Source organism: Lampetra planeri, chromosome 24 (assembly GCF_965212315.1).
Source record: "Lampetra planeri chromosome 24, kcLamPlan1.2.h2, whole genome shotgun sequence".
In the NCBI taxonomy this organism is placed as follows: Eukaryota; Metazoa; Chordata; class Hyperoartia; order Petromyzontiformes; family Petromyzontidae; genus Lampetra; species Lampetra planeri.
Genome location: NC_136130.1, coordinates 454,058 through 480,749, shown reverse-complemented (window position 1 = coordinate 480,749; position 26,692 = coordinate 454,058). Strand labels below are relative to the sequence as shown.

The window sequence follows — 26,692 nt, the reverse complement described above, 5'->3', positions numbered from 1 at the left end:
AATGATTCAAATGGATCACATTTCCACGAGTTATATTTTCCGAGGTAGTTTTCAAGCAATTTGAAAGAATAAACAAAGCTTTCCTCCGATCTAATGCAGCCGTTGTGAATTACAATGAGACAAGCAGCTGCCCATTACTGATTGATCTGACTTCGTTCTCGCCAGTCTGGCCGATCCGTGAGCTCGCTCATAGCGCCCGTGGCCAGCGAGGCGGGAAGTGGCGCTGCCGACGCCACCACCGCCGGGCCGCCGTGACCGTCGCCCGTGCCCCGAAAGTCCAAACGGACGTCTCTTGCGAATTCGACGTGGCCTAAGGACCCGCGCTGTGCCCAAGAGCTGGCCGACCGACTCGGAATGTGATTTCCTCCGCGCGATTCACCGTGTCCCGGCGCAGGCTCGGCAGCGGCGAGCGCTGGCCTGCAGTCCCTCAAACAAAACTCGCACCGTTCCCACCTGCGCCTCGAGCGACCCCACACGGACGCGACGGTACGTGTCGCTCGCGGCCCTTAACGTGCGTGCCGCGCCAGACTCGCGTACAAGCGCGGGCCTCCTTTCCCATTCTACGCTCGCTCCCTCCGCCCATGTGCGCTCGGCTCGAAGTTTCAAGTCGTGGGAAGCGCCACGGTTAATGCCCCGAGCGCGGCCGCTGCCTCGGGGCCGCAGGGCCCGGTGGGAGAGCCGGGCGGCCGGGCCGCCGAGTGACGAGACCTTGTTCTGCTTGTTTCCCTCCCCCCCTCTGTTTCTTGCAGAGTTTGATCGGCTGGGATTCGTGCTGAAGTTCGAGCCGCGAGGGTGAGTCGAGACATGCCTTTGTAATTATCCCGCTAGGCCGCCGCGGCGGTCGCGCCACTCGCTCGCCAATAAAGAAGACGGCGGCGCCGTTAAAACATCCATCCCTCTACGCCATGATACCGCTCGGAGCCCTCGCGTTGCTGAATTGCGCGAGAGGTTAATTCCTCCTCAGGCCGACAGGAATCGCTTATTTACTTTAAGTGAACAAAGCCGTCGACTCTCGCTCGGCGTGTTTTCGTAAGCGGGTGTAACAAGTCGCCGACTCGTCCTTTAACAGCCCGTGGAGGCGGCGGTGGGAGCCTGCGACGGTGCTGTTTGAGTTATCCTAATGGGACGCTTAAGCCAATGGGCGCAGGCAAAAGCCGCGTTGAGAAGAGGCACCTGAGGTGACTCCCGAGATGCTAAACGGAATGAGTTTGTGTTTCAAGCAGTGGCCCTGAATTGTCAAAGTTCTTCAAATTGCCGTTTAAACCCCGGTTCCTTGCGGCCTTTTGTTTAATTTGGGCAAGCAAAGAGCGGGTGGTGGGGGGGTGGTGGGGGTTTGGGGAAGTGGGGGGGGGGCTCCACGTTGTTTGACAAAATCTTGAACCCGCTGGGTGGTGCAGCACCATCTGTGTCCATTCTGTGGGGTGCATGCCATCCCCCTACCCCCCTTCAACGCCTCGTTTAAGAAGTAATAACGAGCTGTGGCCTCCCGCTCGTGGTCTTGGTTTGTTGCGGAGGCTCCAGCGCTGGGCCTGTAACCGCTCAGGGGCACGCTGAGCGGCTCGGCTTAGCAGGCCAGGCCTCCCGTTCGCGCCTGCGGTGGGAGGGAGTTGCGCTGCTGTGCTCTGCACGTCCCCTGCCCCCGTCCCCGGGGTGGAGTTAGACATCAGGAGATCCAGCAGTGAGTGCGGTTGGGGCGGCACGGTGGAGACATCCGTAGGGGGTGACGCTCAGATTCTCCACGGGTGCACGGGGGGCAGAGCGGAGTGGGGGAAGGGGCAGATGTCAGAGAGGCCGCGGTGGTGGCCGCCGCTCAAAGTTGATTTACGTTTTCCGCCCGACACGGCGCTGATCTCCCGCTCACCCCGTCTCTCCGATCCCGCTGACTTCATCCCTGCGACCCCCTGTCACCCCCTCTTCCTGACCCCTGACACCTCGGTTCCTTGACCCCACTCGGCCAATCCCCTGACCCCACTCGCCCCCCATCCCCCCCTCCCCCCCAGGGCCGCCACGGAAGATGCTCGAGGAGGGAACGGCACGGAGCCTGCGTGCCGCGGGAGCTACACCCCCAGCCAGATGACGGCCATCTTCCCCAAGTGAGTAACAGAGCCAATGCGTACGCCGCCACCACCACTGTCCCTCCGCTCACAAACATACCAGCGTTTTTTTACGCATAATTTCAGCTGCATCGGTTCAACGCATTCTGTGTCTCGTCAGCAGTCTTGCTTGCTTAAACCGATTCTGGTGAACTGTCCAGATGTGCATAGGCAAAGGGCTCTCTCTCTTAGATGTGGGTCCTAGTTCGACGCAAAACTAGATCCCGCGAGACCATAATTTGCGGTATTGCAGAGAATATAAGCGACAACAACAAAAACCATAAGCAGACACTGCCGCCTTTCCGTACCTCCACGTACGAATCTATACCTGCACATGAAGGAGTATTTTGTTTAAATATCCCGTCAACGAGCGAAGAGTCGCGCTCCCCGCGGCGCGGACGCGACGGGGCGCCGGAGATCGGCCCCGCACCGCTGCTTAAATGGAACGTGGAAAAAACTGTGGAAAATAAAAAAAAACTCCGTCCAGAGAAGAGAAAAATGAGGAAGAGTCCATTAGGGGGGCTCCCTCGCCTGGTATGCAGGAGGACGTGGGTTTGATCCCGACCCTGACGACGCTTGCTGTATATTTGGAGTTTGTGTGTCTCTCTCTTCGTGGTCATGTGGATTTTACTCTGGGTCCTTCGGTTTTTCCAAGTTTAGAATCAATGTCACGTGTTTAGAGGATTTGACGACTATGAAGTTCCACGTGACAATCAGAATGGAATATTTAGACTGCAGGAAGAGGAATCCGATGAGCTATGAAGCTCTTTTTCACAGATGTCCGTATTGGGCAGGTCAGCAAGTTAGAACAGCGAACAGGAAAAACATCACGATAGGAGTACAACATAGAGAAAAAGGAAAGCAAGTAACTACATGTAACTAAATAATAAGTAATTTATATAGATCTGATTTATAGCTTGGGCAAGTCATCCACTTCTGAAAAATATCGATGTAGCTCAGTGGGTCTTACCTTGTGGAATAAAATAGTATACTTGTAGTTTATTACAATGAGCGTGGCGGCCTTGTTTCGTGTGGAGAGCGCTCCAGATGACGGTCGTGAGTGGCCGGGCTGGGCCGGGCTTGAGGCCAACGCACACGCAGCGATGCGCGGGCCGCACGACCGCACAACACACACGCAGTGACGCGCTCTAGCGATCTATTTTTTTTCTACTTTTTTATATTTTCCCTTTTTATTTATATATGTTTACGCAACTGCCAAGCAGAGGCCTGTCCCGTCACGCGGCCAGCAACCAACAGCACTGTTAGCAAAGCGGTAAATAGTTGGAGTGTAACACGTGTCTTGAATTGAGTGAGGGGTGGGGGGAAAGACGATGATGATGAGTATGATGGGAGGAGGGAATTCCAAAGTGGAGCGGTGCGAGGGACGAAGCTGAAAGAGAAGTGAAGTGACCTGCAGTGTGGTGGGTGGGCGGGTAAGTGGAAGAGTGGGTAGGTGAGTGATTGTGTATGTTGGTGCATAGGATAGTGAGTGAGTGGTCGATTAGTGATTGGTGTGTGTTGTCGTGACCTGCAGTTTGGTCGTTGAACACGGTACGGATGAGTGTGTTGGGTGAGACGAAACAGTCAGTGTCTGGTAGACTGAGCTCTCAACATAGCAGGAGGAATCAATTATTGAGGTTCATGGAACACAGTAACCATGGTAGTAGCGATAGAAGAATGATGAGGAGACTGAGCCAGTGAGTGAGCGAGTGTTCTGCACGTGCACAAAGTGTGCGCACGTCATGCGTGTGTGTACTGCACACGTGTGCGCCTCTGTGCGGCTTGCACAGCGTGTGCGTTTGCGTAACGTGTATATGCGCGCGCTCTCTCTCTTGGCCGCTCGCTATTTGTTTATTTTAGTCACAGGAGGATTTTTGCCAGTTCAGCCCCTAAAGCTCGCGCCTTGAAGGCAGCGCAGACGACAGCGCAGCGTTTTAGCCTAAGCCTCCAAATCCCTTCACCCTTCACAACAGGCGGTGACGGGATAGGCGAGCCAGCGAGGGAGCGAGGCTGCTCACCCGGCCCGGTTTTGTTCCCTCTGCTGGTGACGGCATGCGGCCCCTCTCGGGGTCACGCGTGGCACGGCGGGGCTGCGGCAGCGGCACGCGGCTTTGTCGAGCTTCACTGGGCAGCGCCGCCTGCCCCCTTGGCGTGCCCGCTGCTCCCTGGAGCGAGCGAGCGAGTGAGCCGGGGCCCGTGACCTCCCGCTGCTCCTCGCCCCCCTCGTCTTCCATCGGGCTCGGGCTACTTCCCAAGAACGGGTCCCCAGGTTTAAACTGTGGGCCTGGATGGTCATTCCCACAGAGGGAGATTTCGTATTTTCACTCAGTCAGTCAGGTGGCTGCCCAGCGCTAGAGCGAGCGGCTCACATTCGGAAGGCTGTGAGTTCAAGTTCTGGTTGGGGGAGGTTGACTAGGCCCATCATCCCTCCCTCCGGGGTTGATAAAATTATGACCGCTTTGTGGGGTAAGTCACCGATAATTGTCCTATGCATTGACTCATCCCTGCCATGGGAATTGGGAATTTCCACTACTGGTTCCAGGGCTGTAAACATGAAATGAGAGCAGCCCGAATGCCAGTTTTGAGCACTTTGACTTGGCTTGCAACTGCTCCTGCAGCGTTCGTCACGATCAGCCTGGGCTCCAACAGAGCTCAGTGGACCACATCCCGGAAATGAAACTATGGGATGAGAGTGTTGCGGGCGAGGAGAGGAAGCATCCACACTCAATCCCACTCCTTCACAATGACGAGACCGTTCACTTGGCATTAGATTTAGTGCCTGTTCAGCTTGAACTGGATCTCTATTTGGAAGCGAGAGTAGCCAGGTGGTTCAGGGGTCAAACAAAGACAAAGGTCCCCCCGGATAGCCTGAACAGATCACTTCATGAGCACCACGGCGCATGAGGTGGTGGGACCGGTTCACATATTCGCCACTGTTGATGTCGTGAGTGGGAATCGAACTTGGGTTGCCGGGTTCGTAGCACGGTGCGCTAACCACTGCGCCACCGCTCCTTAACTCAGGGGTCAAATACAAAGGTCCCCCGTATAGCCTTAAAAGACTGTTGGGGTAAGTGCTGTTAGCGAGCACCTATGAAGGCCGGCACGGCACACGAGGGGGTAGATGGCCAACACCACGCTCAGCCGCCTTTGTCTCCCCATTTACACATCGCCAATGGATATTCTGCACGGACGGGGTTGAAATGGTAAAATAACACAGACAGCGTTTACCAAAAGAAAACGCTTACTGACGCCTATCTGGGTAAAGGCACCTCAGATGTGGTTCTGTGACGTTATCTTCCGCAACCGTTCTCTGACACATCGCACGGCGTGATATGTGTTCCGAGACGTTCATTGGGGCCAGGGTGGAACAGTTCAGCTTCATGTCGTTGAGAGGGGGCTTTCCGTATCTCCAGAGCTGGCGTGGGTGGGCGATCGCTGGGCTGCGCCTTTACCAATCGTGGCACGATGACGATGACACGGTGGGGATATCTCTCGGGGTGTAAATAGCGAAAGGAAAAAAATTCGACAGTAATGGGCAGACAATTGGCCTCCGTCACATCCATCCCTCCAAGGAACAAAGCAAGAAAGTATGTTTCACACATCCCGTCAGCAGCATAATTTCAGCAGCATTGCTTCAACCCAAGCAAAACTCTGGACCCGGTTTTGACATTCAGTGTCTCAGCTTGATCCATTGCCGCTGAAGTTCCAGACGTTTGTATTGGAAAACCACACTCCCAGAAAGTCGTATTCTCCCGACGATGCTCATGATTATTTATAAGTTACACAGTTGAAGACGCGACAGTGTCAATTCGTGCCAGGCTCACAGCATCATCATAGCGACGATTCACCACTCCGCCACCACCTCAGCGTAGCGTCACAGCTGCTGCTCTGCATCGATAGCAGCAGCAGCCGTATGGAAAAGACGCAGCGCCGCGATGCGCGCGTGCGCGTGCGGCGGCTCGTCCGATGGCGTGCATGTCAAACCTGTGCACGGATGAGGTCAGGGGGGACGTGTGACAACGATCGCCTCTTCTCAGAGCACGCGCGTCTATTCCTGGCTCGTACGGCCGCATAACGGACAGCGTCTGGCCCGCACCCCGCCCCCCCATCCTCCCACACCCCCCCCACTCACGCCCCGTCTTTCCAGCATCCCCGCCGCACTCTCCCCTCCCCCCGCGGCCCGCGTGCCACCCGCCCCGGGTTGTGCTAATCAGGACGGCGCTGGCGTCCTTATCGTTGACATCTTAATCTTCTGCAGCGGGGGGATGTCAGATCGCGAAAGCTTTCCGTCACGGCCTTCACACTTGTCGACAGACGCGCGGTCGTCCCTGTCGGACGTGCCCCGAACGTCCAATGAGATTTCCCGCCAGCGTGGTTGTGCTGCGCTGCGGCACCGGTCTCTAGGGTCATCATCATCGCCGCTCGCTTTTGTTGGCCCATCGTGTCTGTCGGCTGAGGGGTTCTGTCTTACTCGGTGAGCCCCGCTTTAGTGAAATACGGGCTTCTCCTCCTCTGCCTCCTCCTCTCCCTTCTTCTGCTACCTGCATAATGGTAATTAAAACACAGCCGGATAAATCATGTTTCTGATCAGCTTAAGGGATCCTTGGCCGTGCTGCCTCCAACACGACCCTGTCGATTGGGTTTGAAGGGTGGAGTCCAATCACTGCGGCGGTCAAAGGTGGACGGTTTTTACAATATTAACAGGGCAAGGCAGACTCGTGACCCACGGCTTCCCAATTAATGCTCGCTGGGAAGCGCGTCCACGCCCGGTGAAGGCTTAACATTCCGGAGCTCAACCGTCAGCCGCTGGATGTCGGAGCGGTTTTGACGTCGGCGTTGTGGCCGGTTTCGCAATCCATGAGGGAGATAATGCCGAGTTCGGATCACGGGCGCCGGTGGCTGCACCGCAAGCTCGCGGCGGGAGGCCCCTCCCTCCCTCCTTCCCTCCGAAAACGAACCTGGCGCTCCTCCCTCCCTCCCTTGGCCCCACGCGTTCATCTGGCGGGCGAGTCCGGCCCCGAGACGATTTTTACGAGCGCGCCCAATTTGTGCTCGGACGTCCGCGGGCCAGATGCTCGCGCGTGCGGGTGGGCTGCTCGCGGCCTCCATATCTTTACCGCTAGTAAAATATTTGTTTCGGGACGAGCGCCAGGTTCGTTTTCAGAAGCGGACAGAGACCCCCGGAACACGTCGGACGGACCGCCCGCCTGTGATCGCTGGTGCCTACCAAATCGGGCGGGACGAGAATGCGCCCTCCTGCCTGTAATCACGAGCGACGCCGGCGCAGATCTCTGGTTGAAATGCCCCGTCAGGTTTGGTTTGGCGTTTGTTTCGCCGGGTGGCGAAACTGGGGGAGCGGCAGCCGTTTGCCGCTTTTGCCAATCCTGCGCCGGGCCCGGTCGCTCGCTCGCGTGGCCCCGAAGCTCCTGCCCCTCGAGCATTGGCACCGGAGATCCCCCGCTCCTTGTCAATGTCTCTCCTTCTGCCATCGAGTTTTTCCCTGACGATACGTTGTTTTCTTTTCCGGAAAGCTGCCGTCCCCGCCGTCGCGAGCACCTGTCACTGCCGCCACATGCGTCCGCCGAGCGCCGTTTTGGGCCAAAAGGCGCACTCGTTAAACCTGACACCGAGCCGGGGGGCCACCGCGGCGGTGGTGGCTGTGGCGGTTGCGGCGGTGGCGGCGCTGGAATCCGTGAGAAACGGGCGCCCACGTCCCCCACACCTGCCCCGCCGTCAATCCTCGTGCCGGCGACGGCACTGAAAGATGGAGCCCTCTGCCGCCGGGGGGTTGGGAGAGAGCAACGAAGCGGGCCCTTTGTTGTTCCGCGTCACAGGAGACGCCCGCGTGTCACGCGAGACCGTCTGTATCACACGGGGGTCCTGACTGTGTCGCGGTCGTCTGCGTTACACAAAATCCCGTCCCTCCGTCACATTAGATCCTGTTTGTCATTGACACCCCGTCACATGATTCCCCGCCTGTGTTGCGAGAGATCCGGTCCGTGTCAAGCGAAGACCGCGTCACGCGAAATCGCGGCTTTGTATGTGCCATGGGAGTCTGTGTCACGGGTCGCTCTCTGTGTCTTACCTGAGATTGCTCTCGGGTGTGTCATGTGACCGTATGTGTCACACATCTCACGTGATCATGTGTCTGTGTCACGTGACCCAGTGTCTGTGTCACTTGACTCTGTGTCATGTGAGCATGTGTGTGTCATGTGACCCTGTGTCTGCGCCACGTGACCGCGTGTCTGTCACGTGACCCTGTGTCCTGCAGGTTTGTCCGCGTGGCACCCATGTTCCTGGACAGGAGCTTCAAGAGGTGGGGGAGACTCCGAGACTTTTCCCCGCCCTTCGGGCTCCGCGGCCAAGGTTGGTCCCTTCCCTGCCCCCTCCCCTCCCTCGTTTAGGAAATACAAATAACAAACAGGGCAACAGTGTAGACCCGCTGGCTGTGGTTCTGTGAGCCTGGGCCAAGACTCAGGCATTTGTATTGATTGATTACTTTGCGCTGGGTATTTTTATAGAGTTGTGTGTCAAAATAGGACCCATATCTCACAGGGTTAGGGGTCCTTGCTGCCTCTAAACGTCTGGCTATTAACCAGCATTGGTTCAGTCAAGCCTGACTCTGCTGATGAGACATTGAACGTTTAAACCGGCCAAGAGTTTTGTCTGTTTGCCAGCATTCCGGATCTTGGTGAGAGTCTTCGAGGGTGACAGCAGCTGTGCGATCCCAGAGGTGGGATCGGGACTTGAGTTGGCGGCGAGGAGCATTGGTGAGGTCGCGGTTGGCGATGGGTAGGTGGTTGTCATTGGCAGTGGATGGACGGAGGGCTGCACACGAACATGCTTCATTGCTTCTTGGTGCTCGTTTGTCTCACTTGCACCCTTTGGTCTGCTCTGTGACGACAGAAGCTGTCGTATCCCCGGACTGTAAGCGAATGCCGCTAGTTTGCGTGCGTGGCTCCACACTCGCGGCTCCACGCTCGCGGCTTCATGTGTGCCCACTGAGCGTAGGAATTGCTTCCGGTTGGTAAATCCCTACACCCCCCCCCCCGAGCCTCGGCTGCCATGGAATGTGGTCGTGGCTGAGATTGTGGCTGGGATTGTGGTCGTGGCTGAGATTGTGGCTGGGATTGTGGCTGGGATTGTGGCTGGGATTGTGGTCGTGGCTGGGATTGTGGCTGGGATTGTGGTCGTGGCTGGGATTGTGGTCGTGGCTGGGATTGTGGCTGGGATTGTGGTCGTGGCTGGGAATGTGGTCGTGGCTGGGATTGTGGTCATGGCTGGGATTGTGGCTGGGATTGTGGTCGTGGCTGGGATTGTGGTCGTGGCTGGGATTGTGGTCGTGGCTGGGATTGTGGCTGGGATTGATTGTGACTGGGATTGTGGTTGTGACTGTCGTTCAGGTTGTGGCTTTAACTGTTTGATGTCGTGGTGGTGACCGTGGTTCAGCTTGTTGTTGCTGTAGTAGAAGTTGTGATGATGATTATAATCATTTCTGTGGCAGTGGATGGGGTAGTGGCTGGGGCTGCGGTTTTGGCTGTGTCGTGTTCCAGCTGTTGCTATGGCTGTTGTCTTGGATTGTAGCCGTGCGTGCGTGTGTGTGTTGTTTTAAATCATTTTTGCTGAACACACAGGCCCCAAATGCCAGCACCTAAGTGTCCGGCACCTAAGAGCTGTAATGATAGCTCAGTAATGATAGCTCAGTAATAGTAATAGTCCAGCAGCACCGTGAGTGGTCCAGCCGCCCAGGGCCAGGAAACCTCTTACGCACGTGGTGGGGTTGGTGGGGTGGGGGGGGTGGAGGGGTGGCTGTATCGGTGAATGTTGGACGGCTCTGGTGGAAACGCCTGGTGGACACCACTGGTGGACACCCCTTGGAGATACCTCTGGTGGACACCACTGGTGGACTTGTCTGGTGGACTCCACTGGTGGACACCACTGGTGGATGCCTCCAGGGCGATGAGCGGCCGTTGTTGTGGCGGTTCAGAGACATCGCTGTGTGCCGTGGCTTTCTCCGACGATGATGATGATCTCCACCGCTGAGTGGAGTCCACTGCGACTGCCGGTGTTAGTTTTAGGTCTCAAACAGGACAGGTTTTTAGAGCATAACACAAACGGGAATTAAATATATTTTTTCTCTCCCTAAAATCATAACCAATGAAGAAAAATATACGGCAGGCTGGATTGAAAAATGACGCCCTGGGCTCGCGCTCGCTGCGCGTTGTGTTTAATGGCACGGCCATGTACGTCGCTGGCACATCGTGTTTTGACAGTTATCAGTTAGACAGATATTTATTGGAATGCCAAGCACATTGCTAAAAAAAATCCCTTGTTTTGACAGTCATCAGTAAGACGAATTAGCGCTTTCTCGGGGGTCGGGGTGATGGCACGGTGAGTCTCGGATCGTTTCCCGCTTCCATTTTTAATACCGCGGCACCATTTTTCAACGCCGTGGCCCCCATGGATTCCGTCCCCGGGGCCGCGGTTTCACACGATCTTGTGAACTTTGATTTGGACGCGAGCTTCTTAATCCTCTATATTTTTTTTACTTACATCTGGCCTTCGTCGATCTCTCTCTCTCGGTGTCACCCGCCGCTGCTTGAGTCCCGCGTGACGGACGCTCTCCATAATTTGTTATTGTCAGCATCTTCCCACGGAATGCCGCATACGTTCGACCGCGTACGTTTCGGCGTCCTTCCTCTTCCCGCTTTCCGTTTTCCATTTTTCCATCAACGATCGTCTTCCTGATCAACCCGGCCGAGCCACTTGTGGCGAGTCACGCCTACACCTCCACCTTCCTCCCCGACGACTTCCCGTCAGTTCCTCGTAGCGTCTGTCCCCTCGTTCTGCGTCTCCGACGCGATCGGCCTTTTCACATCGTCCCTCCACACCGCCCGCTCCGCACTTTACCACCGGCCTTCTATCGCGCTCCGTGCTACCCCAGGATGCCTCACGAGACAAGAGATGTGGCTCTGCCTGGGATCTTGGGCTCGGGCGTTTAAGGTCACTCGATCGGAGCGGTGGCCGCTCGTCAAACCGGGGCGAAATACGTATGCACGCACGTACGTACCCACGCACGTACCCATGCAGGCGCGTACGCACGCCGCTTATACAAAGTCACACGTACACACACACGTACAAAGATCCCCCGTATAGCCTTAACAGACTGTTGGGGCAAGTGCTGTTAACGAGCACCTATGAAGGCCGACATGGCACGCGAAGGCGGTGGGTGGCCAGCACCACGCCCGGCCGCCTTTTTCTCCCCAGTGGCGATGTTTACACGCCGTTCTAGGTACTCATTTGAGGCTGAGTTTACCAAGTGGAGGCCCAAGATCGGTTCAGATAATAGTCACTGATGTTGGTGGCCGTGAGCAGGAATCGACATGCACACACATGCACGCATGTACACACATGTATTAAAACAAATCCCCCCTAGGGCCTCCACAGACATTTGGGGCAAGGGCTGTTAGGGAGCGCCTGTGAATGCGAGCACGGCTTTCATAGCACCGCACCCGACCACCTTAGTCTCCCCAGTGGCAATGTTTATGCACCGCACCAGGTACTCATTATTGTGGACATAGGGGAGGCCCAGGTTCAGTTAAAATATCCGCCATTGTTATTGGTTGTGAGTGGGAATCGAGTGGGTTCGCACGTACACACTCATGCACACATGCACGTGCACACGCGTGTGCATGTGCACGTACACACAAGCGTACGCTCGCAAGCCCCGGCAGCAGGTGGCACCGTGCCAAGCCCGCTGACAATCGCGCCCGTAAACCCCGGCCGTCCGCAGGCCCGGCGACCGCTTCCCTTGGCGACCGCGCCTAGAGTGGAGCGGAGCGCCGGCCATGATGGCAGAGGGGGGGGGATGGGGGCGGCCGCAGCCGGAGGGTCGCGGCTTTGCGAGGCTGGCGTGAGCGTTGGCACCTGATTGCGCGGCGGCTTTTGTGACGGCCCTTGGCGTTTGGGCTGCGCCGCGCGATACGGCGAGTTTGTTTTGGGGGGGGCGGGCGTGGAAATCCACCATGGAGTCTGGAGATAAGGGTCCTGATGGCAGCCGGGCGGGCGGGCGCATGGGCTATGGAGCCAGGAGGGAGGGGTGGGAATGGCATGGGGACGTTGTTCGGTTCCGTCATTCAGGATGAGCCTTCGTGGTGAAAACGCGCCACCGCTACCCACCCCTCCCCCCCCCCGGGTGTGTGGGACGGCCCTGGCTCGGCCTTTCAATCCGACACAATCGGCTCCTCGCATCGCGACTCGCCACCGCCGCCGCTTGCCGTCGTTTTCGATCGGCCTCCCTGTACCCCCTGTTTGGATCAATTGACCGACGTTCTCAACGACGTTGCATGCCCGTGAGGTGTTGAAAACTCGCAGGAAAACGCGGGCTCTGGCTGCGTTGCTTACCTTCGCGCCGCTCGCCGTCCCGCCCGAGGAATGTCGGCGCAGAGCGGTACGTCGTGGTGATTGCGAGCGCGCCGAGACCGCGAGCGCCGCATGGCCCGTACTCCTCTCGCCGCTGGCGGCCGCTCGAATTCCTCACGACGGAGTTCTTAACGACGGCCCTGCCTTGTCCTTGCAGAAAAGATCGTCAACGAAATCTTGGCGAAGACGAAAGAGTCGGACCTGCCTCTCCACTTGCAGAGGTGAGCGGAGCGTGGGCCCAGCGAGGCCTGACGGGGCGGCCAGGTTTGCAGCGGCGCACATCTGCTGCTAACGAGCGCGGGATCGGTCCCCCACGCGTTCTTGGCGGTGAATTCTGAGGCCGGCGCATTTCGAGCGCAAGCGGCGCGATGTTAACAAACCTCGGTATTTTTTTCTAAACAATCCTAAACCACTGGACTCGAAGCCAAATGCAGAGTTTACCGCAAAATCTTTGTGACCACACTCGGTTGTTTTGGCTTCGAGGTTGGCCCACAGCGCCTGTATGGCGACCCCCCCAATACAGACCGCTGGTCTCTGCGCCCCCACCCCCAAGTCCCAGCACTCCCCCCCCCCCACCCAGGTTACTAAGGCCACCGTGCGCCGAGAGATCACGTGTCCTCCCCTGCAATCAATGTGGCGCTGTTACTGAGGCATTCGGTTTACACCGTCCGACAGCGTTGACGTTCTGCAACGTGGCGGCAACCTCTCCCAGCGTCGCGTTCGAATGTTTCCTGCGCGGTGTCCGCGCCGCAGCTCGCTCGCCCCCAACGGGGCCGGCGCGTCGGGAGCGCAAGAGAGGGCCGAACATATTTTCCCCGCGCGCGACGCTGACCTGCGACCCACTCCCCGACCACGCACGCGTGGTGGTGCAGCGCGTGCAGGCGCTGCGTGATCGTGGGGAGTGGCGGAATCCTCTTCAACAAGTCGCTGGGCGCCCGGATCGACGAGTACGACTTCATCATCCGGTTGGTTTCGGTGCCGCTGGATTTCGGCTTCGAAGGTGGCATTGCGGCGAGCGGAGCCAGAAGCTCGCGGCGCTTTCTGGGCTCCGCGCCACCTCTGTGCACTTCCCGGGTCTCCACCGATTATTGAGCGAGCTGCCGCCCCCCCCCCCTCCCCCCCGAGAGGGGAACTGCTGGCGACTGAATGTAAAGCGCACAAGGAGCTCGCTTCATCATCAAGTCTCCTGCTGATCCACCACCACCACATGGACTCCACCTCGTGGGCACCACAACCAATATTGCGAACATCACCACAACGACCACCCTTATGTGAATCACCACCACCATGAACACCCTCGCTACTGTCACTACTTGCACCACAACACCTTCACCAACTCCCACAACACCTTCACCACTTTCACCAACACCACTACCTTCACCACCAGCACTTTCACCACCAGCACCTTCACCACCACCATCCCAATTGTGGATACCTCCTCCACCAACCATCACGGACACTACCACCACCACCCCAACCACAGTGCTTTGTTGTGCCGCCGCCCGCCCCCAGGCTGAACAACGCTCCGGTGCGTGGGTTCGAGCGCGACGTGGGCGCGCGCACCACCATGCGCATCACTTACCCCGAGGGCGCCATCCAGGACCCGCGCAAGTACGAGGCCGACTCGCTGTTCGTCTTCGCCGGCTTCAAGCCGCACGACTTCCGCTGGCTACGCAGCGTCGTGTACAGTGAGAAGATGGTGAGTGAGTGGGCGAGCGGGCGGATGGGTGAATGAGTAAGAGCGAGAGAGAGAGGGGGGGCGTCAATTGCGTAGCCGACAGCCACAGCCGAGATAGAGAGACCAGAGGGGAAAAGTGATAACACAGAAGCAGACAGAGAAAGAGTACACCTGTGAGACTGGAGAGAGAGTCTATCCTCCTGTTTGGCTAAATGTTCACAGTCGGTAAAGTATCCGCCTTGAGCTAGCACAAATAGACTTGGCTTGACCTCTTGAACTCTTGACACCGCACTGGCCTAGGGTGGCCAAAGCCTTGCAGTGGTCACTGATGCCGAGCTTCAAGATGCCGCTGCCAGGCTTCTCATCCACACCCACAACAAAAACGACATCACCACAATGCTCCCGTCCCTTCACTGGCTCCCAATACAATCCTAGATCAATTTCAAGATCGCATAGTCACCCGATTTGAGATTATCCACGCACGCTCGTACCGCATCCCTCTCATCTCACTCTACTCCACCTCCACGCACTGTCAGCTCAAGCAACCAATACTTTTTGTCAAAGCCTCCAGTCGACCTTTGTTCAGTGGAAGGTCGCTCATTCTGCTCTGTTGCCCCTATGCTGTCGAGTCCCTGCCCCTGCTCAAAGTTTCAGCTCAAGATCCTCCTCTGCTTCTCCACCAATGACCGAGTCTGCCTTTCTCGATGAAGAATAAACACTCCCTCTGTTTGTTGCGCACAGTGTCTTGACATGCGGGTACAGCATTTAGACGCTGTATAAACCCAAACACGTATTGTGTTGCACCTAGCAGGCCTCGAGAGAGAGCGAGAGACCAGGAGAGAGAGAGACGGAGAGCAGAGCTAGCAGAGAGAGTGCACGCCGTATGAGAACAGCGCTCGCCGGTGTTGCCAGCATTTCTCAATGCCACATGCTTGGGCTTTGCGAGCGTTCAAACGCCGTTTGAATGAAGTGACCTCGGAGCCCTTTTGGACCACGTGTGTTGGGGCCGGGTACGGGGGCCGGTGGGGTGGGGGGGTGCAGGTGGGGGCGGGGGGGGCGGCCCGCAGAAAGCAGCGAGAGGCCATCGTCAGCACGGGCGGCGGTGCGGGAGGTCATGCGGCGTGTTGTCAGCGGAGTGCGGCCGAGCAGGCGGGCCCGGGGGCCCCGAACCTCGTGGGTCACCTTTGTGCGATCGCAACGGGGCTACATACACGTAATGTTTAGCTTTGCGCTTTGCTTGTTGTTTGAAAGATGCTCAGAAATGTTTGGCGATGCGCAGAGTGATCCCATATGCCGACTGCCGCGGCCGAGTCACTTTCAATCTCGTCAGCCCCCCCCCCCTCGCCGTGTTTGGCCTGCGCAACCCGAGCGGCCACACGCATAACGCTTCAGAAGGCCCCAATTGCTTCACGAACGAGAAGCGTTTACTGCGCTGCTCTGGGAGGTGTTGGGGGCCCCTTGCTAGGACCCGTTTTAGCGACGCGACGCCGCTGCTGCCGCTGCCGCCACCGCAACCACCTTCAACCCGGGGGGGGGGGGGGGGGGTCCGCGCACCCTCCCTCATCCAACGCTCTTCCGCCACTTCGCTTGCTCGCTCGCTTTTGCGCGCGTCCTATGCTCACGCGACAATGGCCCCCCGGTGTAGCGGAGAGAGAAACAAGCACCAGCCGTTCGCTCGCTCGCTCGCTCGCTCGTCGACCGGGGAGTGGAAAGAGTCGCGGGGACGCCGTGATGGGGCGGCAGCGCGAGGCGGCCCCCCCCGGCGAGCGGGACGCCGTTCCGCCCCGCGGAGCGCGGCTGCTTTTAAACGGCGTGGAGTGAAAGGCGAGCGCGGCCATGGCAGAGGAGGCGGAGGGGCCCGGCCGCCACGGTTCGCGGAGCCGCAGCGATTGTTGCGTTCAAATTCCTGCGTGGGTCTCGGGCCGCTGGCGAATCTGTGTAAACATTTTCCATTTTCAGAGGAAGCTTTGGTTTTTTTCTCCCTCTCCGCGCTGCCGCGACAAAGCGGCAGCCGTCCCATTTTATATATTTAATTTGCCCAGAAAGGGGAGGGATGTGGGGGGGAAATGGCTTTGGCGAGCGCGGCTCTGAGCGACAGCTCTCAGGTAACGCGATCGGTTATTTTGAGATGAAAAAAAAACCTCTATTACTATGGAATGCGCGTCGCTCCTTGGCAGGGCGCGGGAGAAACCTGGCTGATGCGGACCGCACTTAATCACCCGAACCACAAGAACGCAAATGGCGTTCCTCCTCTGCCGCAGCGTGATCCCTGCCGTTGGCACAGAGTGTCATGCGGCCGTCCCCGAGTGTGTGCGCCGCTCCTCTTGCGTGCGCGCGCGTGCGTGCGTGTGCATGCATATGTGTGCGTGATCGTGTGCGTGTGAGCCTCTGTGCGCATGAGTGACCGTGTGCGACAATGCGTTTGACAGTGTGTGTGTGTGTGCATGTGTCAATGGGTGTGTATGTAACTGTTGTAATTGTGTGTGACCATATACGTGTGACTGTGTATGTATAGGGTGTGACTCCGGGTGTGTGACGGTATGTGATTGTATGTTTGTGACCACGTCTATATGTGTATCTGAGCTACAAACACGGCCACATGAGTTCGATTCCCACTCATGGCCAAAACCAGTGATGATTTTCTGAACTGGTCTTGGCCCTCCCCAAGGTCGACTCAGCATCAATGTTGCTAATAGGGAGACAAAGGCGGCCGGGGCACGGTGCTGGCCATCCACCCCCTAGTGCGGTGTGCCGGCCTTCATAGGTGCACTTGCCCCAACAGTCTGTTATGGCTTGATGGGGGATCTCTGTCTTTGTAGCCGAGTGTCTACGCGCACGCGGCTGTGTTAGCGCGCGCCTGTGTTAGTTCTCGCGTGTGTTAGTGCGCATGTCTCTGATAATTTTCTTTTCAATGTTTTTCCCAAGAAACTGAAGTGTGGTGCGTTTGTTTGAAGCAGGCCTGGGATGTCGCCGTCGCGGCTTCCACACGCTCGGCGTTACCGTATCGGGAGGCCGCGGGCGTCGATGTTCGGTTGGCCCGTGTGCCCCTTGCGCGTCCCGATGGCTACTCGGCCCCCGTGTCGCTGTTTACTACCGAGCTCTCACGGAGTTTCTAAATCGTTTCTTCATCTTCATCCGCGGCAGGGGGAGCCTGCTGCAAGGTCGTAAATCAACGTTTGTTAGTGCGCACTGTCGGGCCCTACTCGTGCTCGCCAGCCTCCCACCGTTCCCGGCACCGTTCCCCCGTCCCCGGCACCGTTCCCCCACCCACGGCACCGTTCCCCCACCCACGGCACCGTTCCCCCGTCCCCGGCACCGTTTCCCCGTCCCCGGCACCGTTCCCCTACTCCCGGCACCATTCCCACGGCACCGTTCCCCCACCCACGGCACCGTTCCCCAACCCACGGCACCGTTCCCCCACCCACGGCACCGTTCCTCCACCCACGGCGCCGGTTGACCCGGGGGCTCTCGGCGCGCAGTGTCGGTTCCCGCGGTGGCCATGCGCTGGCGCTGCGGTGAAGCGCGTCCATTGGGGAGTCGTGCCCAAGTTTGCATCTATGCGCGTGAATCATTGAGCTCGGCACTCGAGGAGCCGTCGCTCCACGAGTGCCGAGCGACAGTCAAACCCCTCCAATGGAGCGAGGTCTGGGTGGAGATGGGGGGGAGGCCTCCAGGCAGCGTGGAGCGAGGCCCTTGTGCGGTGACTCCTCGTACGTGGCTCCACTATAAACTTTGCTGCTATAAATGTCCAAATGATGGGCCACTTTGCTGAGCTATCATTTGTGGCCAGGTCGCTTCTGAAAAATAAGTTAATACCTCGGTGGGCTTTGCTTGGTAGGATGGGGATGGGGGGGAAAGGAGACGGGGAGGGCAAGTCGTGTTCGTGGCTGATTAGGTAACGCGATAGGAACCTCCCAACGGCGACGCAAAAAGGGTCGCCCCTCAAATCCCTGACCCACCGAACTGCTAATAGCCACGATTTTTGTTTTCATGAACGAGAGCGTCGGGTTTCTGGTAGCGGGCTTGGGATTGTAATCACCGGGCGGCGCGCGTGCGTGCGTGACACTGAAAAACAACGGCGTTTCTCCACCGCATGGCTTCATTAAAATCTGGCGGACTTCAGTCGACCGTCAAATCACCTCCCAAATTTTGCCGGCTTAATTCGGAGCAGAGCGCTGCGCTCGGGGGGCCTCTCCCTGGCTAGGGACCGCGTGCGCGGCACAGGGTTCAAATCACTCAGCGCCACCGCTCCTCCTCCGTCGTCCCGCGCTCGCGCGAGGGTTACCGGGCACGCCGCGGTTCCCACCAGCCGGTGCCGCTGACTCGCTTTTCGCGCAGTCCAAACAGAGCGAGTGATGTATTTGGTTCCATTTTGCCGGTTATTGGGGAGGGGTGTCTGTTGCCCCCCCCCCCCTCGAGTCACGGTTGGATGCTACAGAATCTTCACATTGACGTTTGGGACTTTGCGGGGTTTGTGAAAACATTTTCAAGAATTCGGGCCGGCGTGCCGGGTGCTGGCTCGTGAGACGGGCTGAGAAAACAGTCGAGTTTTCTTTCCATTTGGTTTTTCCATTTATTTATTTCCTCCCCCGCCCCCTCAGTTCAACGCAGACGTTCACTTTGTCCTCAGCCTCTCGGCTTCATAATTGACTCAGCAGCTACACCCCCCCCCCCCGTTGATAAGTTCCAGTCAATTTGTTTAAAAGACAGATAAGCATCCTTATCAGTGCTAGCCACTCCCGGGGAAATTGGCTTGAAGGAGATGGGACCGGGCCGCTTAATAGCGTGTGCGAGTGTGTGTGTGCGCGCGCTGCCAGCACGCTCTCTGCATACGTACACGCACTCGTGCTCGTACCCAGCAAAGGCAAAGGTCCCGGTGTAGCCTTTAAACAGACTGTTGGGGCAATGGCTTGTTATCGAGCACCTATTAATGCTGGCATGGCATACGAAGGGGGGAGGGTGGCCAGCACCACGCCTGCCGCCAGTGGCGATGTTTACACACTGCACCAGGTACTTGTTTGAGGCTGAGTCGACCTAGGGGAGGCCCAGGACTGGCTCGGATGATCGTCACTGGCGTTGGCCCTGATCGGGAATTGAACTCGGGTCTCTGAGTTTGTAGTGCAGCACGTTAACCGTTGCACCACTACACACGCACCCACGAACACGCATGCACGTACTGTTCGCGAGTACGGCTCACGAAGGGTGGGTAGCCAACACCATTCCCGGCCACCTTTGTCTCCCTAAAGCTTATGTTTACACACCACACCTAGGTACTCATTTGAAGCTGAATTTACTTGGGGAAGGCCCAGAACCAATGCAGATATTCGTCACTGATGTTGGCTGTGAGCGGGAATTAAACTCGGGTCGCTGGGTTCATAGAGCTGACCGGTGAACTACCGCTCCACACAAGCCAAGACAAAGATCCCCCGTATAGCTTTAACAGGTTTTTGGGGAAAGTGCTGTTAGCGAGCACCTATTAAGGCTGGCATGGCTCACGAGAAACTGGGTGGACAGTACCATACCTGGCCGCCTTTGTTTCCCAGAAGCTGATGTTTACACACCGCACTGGTTGACCTAGCAAAGGCCCAAGACCGGTGCAGATATTCGACACCGGGAATCGAACTCGTGTCACCGGGTTGATAGAGCCGACCGCCGCACTAGCACTTCACACGCGCGCACAGGCACACGAGCGCAGAGTGCACACAAACGCACGTACACACGCACAAGCACGCGTGCGCGCATTCTTGTCCACACACACCTGCACGCTATCGCCGCAGCGCGTCGTCGGCACGGCAAATAAACCGCGGCTGCCCGGCGATTCCGCGTCGCCGTTGTGCAAGCGACGAGAGTGATTTATTTTATTTGCCGGTGGTCGCGGGGGGTCCTTGCAAGGGCTCCCCCTTGCAGTGCGGGCAGGCGAGAGGGCGAGTGGGGGGGGCGGCCCAGGTGTGAGCCAAACGGTGGACGGGACGGGAGAGGAGTGCACGCCTGACCGTGAATGGCACTATCGCTCCCTCCATGTCACTACGACCGCTACGTGCTACGATGCGCTGCTATCGCCATTGGGGTCGCGGTTGGGGAATACAAGTAGCAAACTCGCTAAGCAGTGATTGTTTAAACATCCCTTCAGCCACACGGCCTTCTGGGATTGAATAATTTTAGCAGCATTGGTTCGACACAAGCAAAACTCTGGACCGGGTGTTGACACACTGTGTCTCATCAGCAGTCAGACTCGCTTGAACCAACGCTGGTGGTGAACTGCCGGACGTTTGAAGCAGTGATCATGTGCAGTCGGGGTGGCTCCCTCGCCACGCCTATGGCCCCATCACCCGAAATGCACGCCATCAGATCTCTCAGGAGATCTGAGCAAGGGTTGAGCTGGGTTAGGAGCTGAATAGGCGACCCACCAAGGCTTGCCGGCTGCTGTAGGCGTGGGGTTGCGAGGAGGTCAGCAGGCAGTGCTGAGTGTCGCCCCTTGACGGCCAGGGATTCTCCGAGTTCTCCAGTTTCCACCCTCCCACATTGCGACACCAAGTGATGTAATTTGGCGAAACATCCCAATACAGGATCCTCCAGCGTCGCGCTGGCGCTACCTGGCCTGGTATACAGGAGGTTGTGGGTTCTATCCCGAGCCTGACGTCTGCTATATATTTGGAGTTTGCATGTCTCTCTCCCTGTGGTCGCGTGGATTTTTCTCCAGGTCCTCTGGTTTTTCCCTCCGCATTTACAAACATGCATTTAGAGTATTTGGTTGCTATACATTTCCACGTGATAAGCCACTTGGTTGAGCTATCATTTGTTGCCAGGTTGCTTATGAAAAAGAGCTGTATAGCTCAATGGACTTTTTACCTGGTAAAATAAAAAATAATGAGTATAATATGTATTTGAGAATTTATTAAGCTTATTTGGGTAAATATTTAAGAGTGATATTGGGTCAGAAGTGATTTCAGGCAGCTTCTGTAGCAGAGGTTGTAGAGGAATGAGGCGGTGTCGTGTTGGTGGTTATAGAGGAATGAGGCTGTGGTGGTGGTGGTGGTTGTAGAGGAATGAGGCTGTGGTGGTGGTGGTGGTTGTAGAGGAATGAGGCTGTGTGGTGGTGGTTATAGAGTAATTCAGCTGTGTGGTGGTGGTGGTTATAGAGGAATGAGACTGGGGTGGTGGTGGTTGTAGAGGAATGAGGCTGTGGTGGTGGTGGTGGTTATAGAGGAATTCAGCTGTGTGGTGTTTAGTTGTTGGTGGTCGGAGTGTTGTGACTTCACACTCAACCTCCTGGTGCCTACCTGGAGATAAGCATTTGTTTCACTCAGCTTTGATTGCATTACACACAGACGCACGCATACACACGTACATTATACATACGTACATTCATACACACATACATACATACACACGTAGATTCATACACACGTACATTCATACACACGTACATTCATACACACGTACATTCATACACACTTACATTCATACACACGTACAGAGGCCAAATTCCGCCGTCCAGCTTGAACAGACTGTTGGTGCAAGTGCTGTGAGCGAGCACCTATGAAGGCCGGAACGGCACACGACGGGGTGGGTGCGCCAACACCTTGCCTGGTCACCTTTGTCTCCCTAAGTTATGATATTTACACACACACCAGGTACTTATTTGAGGCTGAATCGACCTAGGAGAGGCCCAGGACCAATTCAAATAATCGTCACTGACGTTGGCCATGAGCGGGAATGGAACTCGAATCGCCAGGTTCATAGTGCAACGCGCTAACCGTTATGCTACCGCTCCCCACATACGTACACACGTGCACACACGCGCATGTGTACACACACCAAGCCTCACACTACGATTGTCACATCGTGACCACATTTCCCAATAACACGTCGCCACTGCAGGAAATGTCTCGATGTTAAAGAGCCCTTTCCCCTTTGTCTCGTAACAACAAATACTGTCTCTTGATTCAACAGAGTGGCGGCTCCGTGCAATCAGCGCGGTGCCCTAATCGTGGCGACAGGAGCCGCGCAGGGGTGCGCGCCGGCGCAGGCGTGCACGCCAGCTCCCGGCTCTGCCAAACGTGTCTCAGCGATGAGAATAATCAGAGGATGCGTTTGTCACGGCCGTGGCGGGGGGGGAGCGGTGGGGGTGGTCGGGATTCGCGGAGTGCACCCGATAAACACGGCAATAAATCCCACCCGCACAAACGCGAGCGTGCGTATCGCTTCCCGCTGCGCTTTATACTCCCGATTGTCTCGCAGTTGCGCCTGGCACGGCCTCCGTAGCAGCGGAACCGTTGGCCGGGAGCGGCCGTGGCGATGTGAGACCGACCGACGGGGGGGTGGGGGGGTCGGTGGGGGTGGGGTCGGTGGGGGTGGGGGTGGTGCATGCGGCGCGCTCGATCCTCAATCCTAAGCCGCGTGAAGCCGTTGATGCGCGCGCCGTCGGGACAATCTGCCCCATTGTGAACGACGCTGCGCAACGGGACCCTGAGAAGTCGGAAAACCTGCGCTCGGGAATTGTCTTTCTCACCATACTCGGAGATTTGTGACAATGGGTTTGAATGCACGCACGCGCGTATGCAGCGCAACCCCCCCCTTGGCTCGTCACAATCCGGATTGTCTTCTCGCGCTACGGAAGGGGGCCCACCGACACATTGTGATCGCTCCCACGGTGGGTAATTGGCACCTCGCTCCTCGATCGCAAATCAATGAATCGGGGACCAGCGCCGTGAGCCACATTGTCACTCCTAATGATGATTGCTTAACCCTGTAAAGGTCAAGTCTCGTGGTCTCATACGCCCAGGGTACATCCACCCGGGAGTCGCGCGGTGCCCCGTGTATCGCTTACAGCTCGCCCTGTTTTGTGCCCCTCCGTTACCGAGCTGCATGGCGGCGAACCGGGTTAAGTGGCCGATCGGAATTCCGGTTGTCGCCGTTGCGTTTTGTAAATACGCCGGGGGGGCGGCGAGGGCAACGACGGCAATGCTGCACGAGCGCCGACGAGCCGCTAGCGTCGCCGTCGATCAACAGCTCACCCGGGGCGTTCCCGGCCGCTCTCAGGGTTGATCTTCCTTGCCGGGTGGAGCGACCGCGTGGAGCGCCGAAAGCGCCCGCGGCGCCACGTGGCTCCTTCGAGCGGCCGCGTCGCTTGCACGCCGAATCCCGACGAGCCGATATGCTCGGAGAAAAAACACTTTTTTCCCCGAACTGTTTCAGACGAAACGGTTTTGGCAAGACGCGCAGCTGGGACGCGGAGTGTAATTTGAGCGGTGGCGGGCTCGGATTCGGCGGGGGGCCCGGGGGCCCGCTCCAAGCGGGGCAGCACGGCCACGCGCTGCCCGGTCGAGGCTGTGTGCTGCCCATGTTCGACCGGAAGCTGCAACAGGGACCGAGTTGCCACGGCTCTGGATGTTGCCCTCGTCGTGCGCGCTCCCTTCAGGGATGTCGGAACCCCGCTCGGGGTTAACATATGTCAGAGCGGTCAGGATCCAGAGCAGTGCTGGTCGGGGGCAGAAGTGGGAGGGCGAGCACATAGGTGTCTCATGAAAGCAGAGCAGGAGCGGCAGATGGTGCCGCTCTCCCACGGGTTCAGGATGTCAAACGCGTTTATAGCTTTGCTAATCGTAATGAGTGTGCACACTAACATTGTTGGCAAATGTCCCGCCGGATCGTATAAGTTTTGTGGCAAGGTCCTGCGGCACGTGAAGTGGGGAGGTGCTTGGGTTTCACAGATTACGCCGCCGCCGCTGCGGCCGCCGCTGCGGCTGTTGTTGTGCCGAGGCGGAGCGCGCGGAGCAGAGCAGAGGAGTGCGGAGCGTCCCTCCCTACAGCGCTGATTGCTTAAAGATGCGACTCTCTCGATAAAACAACAAACACGCGCGCTTGCGCTTGGATATTCAAATAAAAAAAGAAATAAGAGCGTTGGCCGTACCGCGCTCCCGAACTCGACGCCCGTCGCTGGTAGCCGGCTTCTCCCATTGCTTTCACAAAAATCGCGCGTCGAGCAAAATTTGACGCTTAGCTTTTTCAGATGCATTGAACGTCTTCAAAAACCCAAAATAAATTGACGCGTGAAAACGTCGGCGGAGCGTGCTGTGTCGCGAGCTGTTTGTGTCGCAGTGTTCTTTCTCGCGGTAACGTCACGCTCGTGAATATCGCGCCGTGATTGCGCCAGCCATTGGGGCCAGGGCTGAGCGGGACCACACGCGGGTGCCTGGGCCACCCCCACCCCCCCATCCCCCTCCAGTAGAGTTATTGGTTTTTAAGGAGTACAACTCTTCCGAGTAAATAAACGAGACACTGCGCAATTAGAGCTGCCAGGCGAAATTATGCATTAAGTCGACATCGACGGGTCAGCCTCAGTGGCACTTGGAACTGGTTTATTGTGTGTGGGTGTGTGTGTGCTCTCTAACAGCACCTGCCCCCAACAGTCTGCTGAGGCTATACTGGGGGTGGGGAGGGGGGGATCTTTGTCTGTGTGTGTTTGGACGAACGTGATTGTGTCCGTGTGTGGTGTGTGGGGGTTGTGTTTGCGCGTGTGGGTGTGTTTTTAAGTGTGGAGCGGTGGCGCAGTGGTTAGCGCACTGCTCTACGAACCCGGCAACCCGAGTTTATTTCCTGTTCACGGCCAACACCAATGTGCCTTAAATTAGCACCTGGTGCAGTGTTTAAACATCACCGCTGGGGATACAAAGGCGATCAGACGTGGTGCTGGCCACCTACCCCCTCTTGTGCCACAGTGCCAGCCTTCATTGGTGCTACTTGCTAACAGCACTTGCCCCAATAGTCCGTTAAGGCTATATGGTGAATCTTTGTTTGTGTGTATGGGCCCATGTGGTGAGGGTTGGTGTGTATGTGCTGGTGCCGGGATGTGCATGCACTGTGCTGGTGGATGGCCCCCTAGGACCCCATTCAAATCCACAATGGCCTGATCTCGGCTTGCGAGAATTTCATCTTCGCTTGCTGCTGGGGTTTGCATCCCCCCCCACACCCCCTCTTCTGATGCTGAATGGAAATCGGTGAGGTTCTGGACTATGGCTCATGCAGCTGCTTGCTATTGCTGCATTGGGCACGCAGTCCAGACCTCCCGATAAACCATGGCTGTCAGAGGAGGTGTTCCGACTAGCTGAGGGAATGCGACAGGCCCACTCCCACCTTCTGCAGTCTCTCATGTTGGTGAGCGAGGAGGCTTACCGCAGCCTTCATTTGAAGGTTCAGCAAGCTGTGTGGCGCTGTACGAGTGAGCGGTGGTCGTGGTTTGCTGAGAATATGTAAACTGCCTCGACACTAAATCTTGACTTAAAGCTTTCGTGGATGCAGAAATTCATATTTTTGGGGTCTTTCGGTAAAGTCACGTAAATAGATAAAATAATAACAATAAAATAATAAGAAATGAAAATAGATTGAATACAAAATAATAAAAATATCACAACGTTTCGATTGTAACACAAGCAGTCGTCATCAGCAGATGATGACGATTGCCTGATGACGATTGCTTGTGTTGCGATCGAAACGTCGTGATATTTTTATAATTTTTTTATTCACATTATTTTCATTTTTTATATTTATTATTTTATTGTTATTATTTTTTCTATCTACATGACTTTACCGAAAGACCCAAAGAATATGCCTCGACACTATTTAATTCCATCAAAAAAGCAAGTTGCAGTGCCATGCTTATTCCCATCAGGAACAGGTCAGCATGTTTGCTGAGCATTTCTGTGAGATCTTGGGGGGAGGTGAAACCCCTCAGCCCAGATAACATCATGGGGCAAGGTGGGATTCATCCTGAAGGGGCTGTGGTGCCTCGTGTATTGTAGGAAGCAGTCGCTGCTTCCTGTGATGTGCCATCTGTTGAGGCAGTGCGAAGAGCGATTCAGAGTCTGAGAGCGGAATTGTGTGCAGGCTACCCTTCATGACATATTTACAACTGCCTGGATTACAGGACGGCTTCCGCAGGATTGGAAGGATGGCCCTGGTGGTTCCCCTCTTCAAAAAGGGGGACCATACTGATTGTAACAACTACCGGGGCATCTCCCACTTCCGTGTGCCAGAAAATGTCCTGGCAAGGGTTAGTCAACATTGCCTTGTGAGGCATGCTCAGGTAAGGCTTGCGGAGCCCCAATGTGGTTTCAAACCAGGGCGGTCCTGCACGGAAGCTGTCCGTCTGCTGCAGCAGAGGAGTAGAGAATTTAAACAGGACCTACATCTATGCTTTATTGATCTGAATCTTGACTTAAAGCTTTCGTGACTGCAGGAATTCATATTCTTGGGTGTTTCGGTAAAGTCACGTAGATAGGTTCAAGACAGACACAACTTAATTCGAGAAGATGGGTATGAACTGAGCAAACATTGGAAGGACGTTATCAACCAGTTTAAGTCATAACTGGCTGTGATGTTCCCATTCTACTACTTTAGTTGTTATTTTCGGCTCTCTAATTTTACATTAACAGGTTAAATTTCCCACACTAAAACAGCCACCTCACTCACGAGCTCGACGTTGCTGCTCTGCGATCTT

General features: G+C 56.7%; 1 protein-coding gene across 1 annotated transcript in view; it reads left to right on the top strand.

Annotated features, from left to right (window-relative positions):
• Nucleotides 1–276: 276 nt before the first annotated feature.
• LOC144726625 (CMP-N-acetylneuraminate-beta-1,4-galactoside alpha-2,3-sialyltransferase-like) overlaps nucleotides 277–26,692 on the top strand; it is a 72,291-nt gene continuing 45,875 nt past the window's right edge. Inside the window, exons 1-6 of the mRNA XM_078605357.1 lie at nucleotides 277–792; nucleotides 2,001–2,093; nucleotides 8,365–8,459; nucleotides 12,673–12,736; nucleotides 13,388–13,480; nucleotides 14,028–14,214. Of these exons, the coding sequence (XP_078461483.1) occupies nucleotides 629–792; nucleotides 2,001–2,093; nucleotides 8,365–8,459; nucleotides 12,673–12,736; nucleotides 13,388–13,480; nucleotides 14,028–14,214 (696 nt within the window). The 5' untranslated portion in view covers nucleotides 277–628. The remainder of the gene's footprint in view (nucleotides 793–2,000; nucleotides 2,094–8,364; nucleotides 8,460–12,672; nucleotides 12,737–13,387; nucleotides 13,481–14,027; nucleotides 14,215–26,692) is intronic.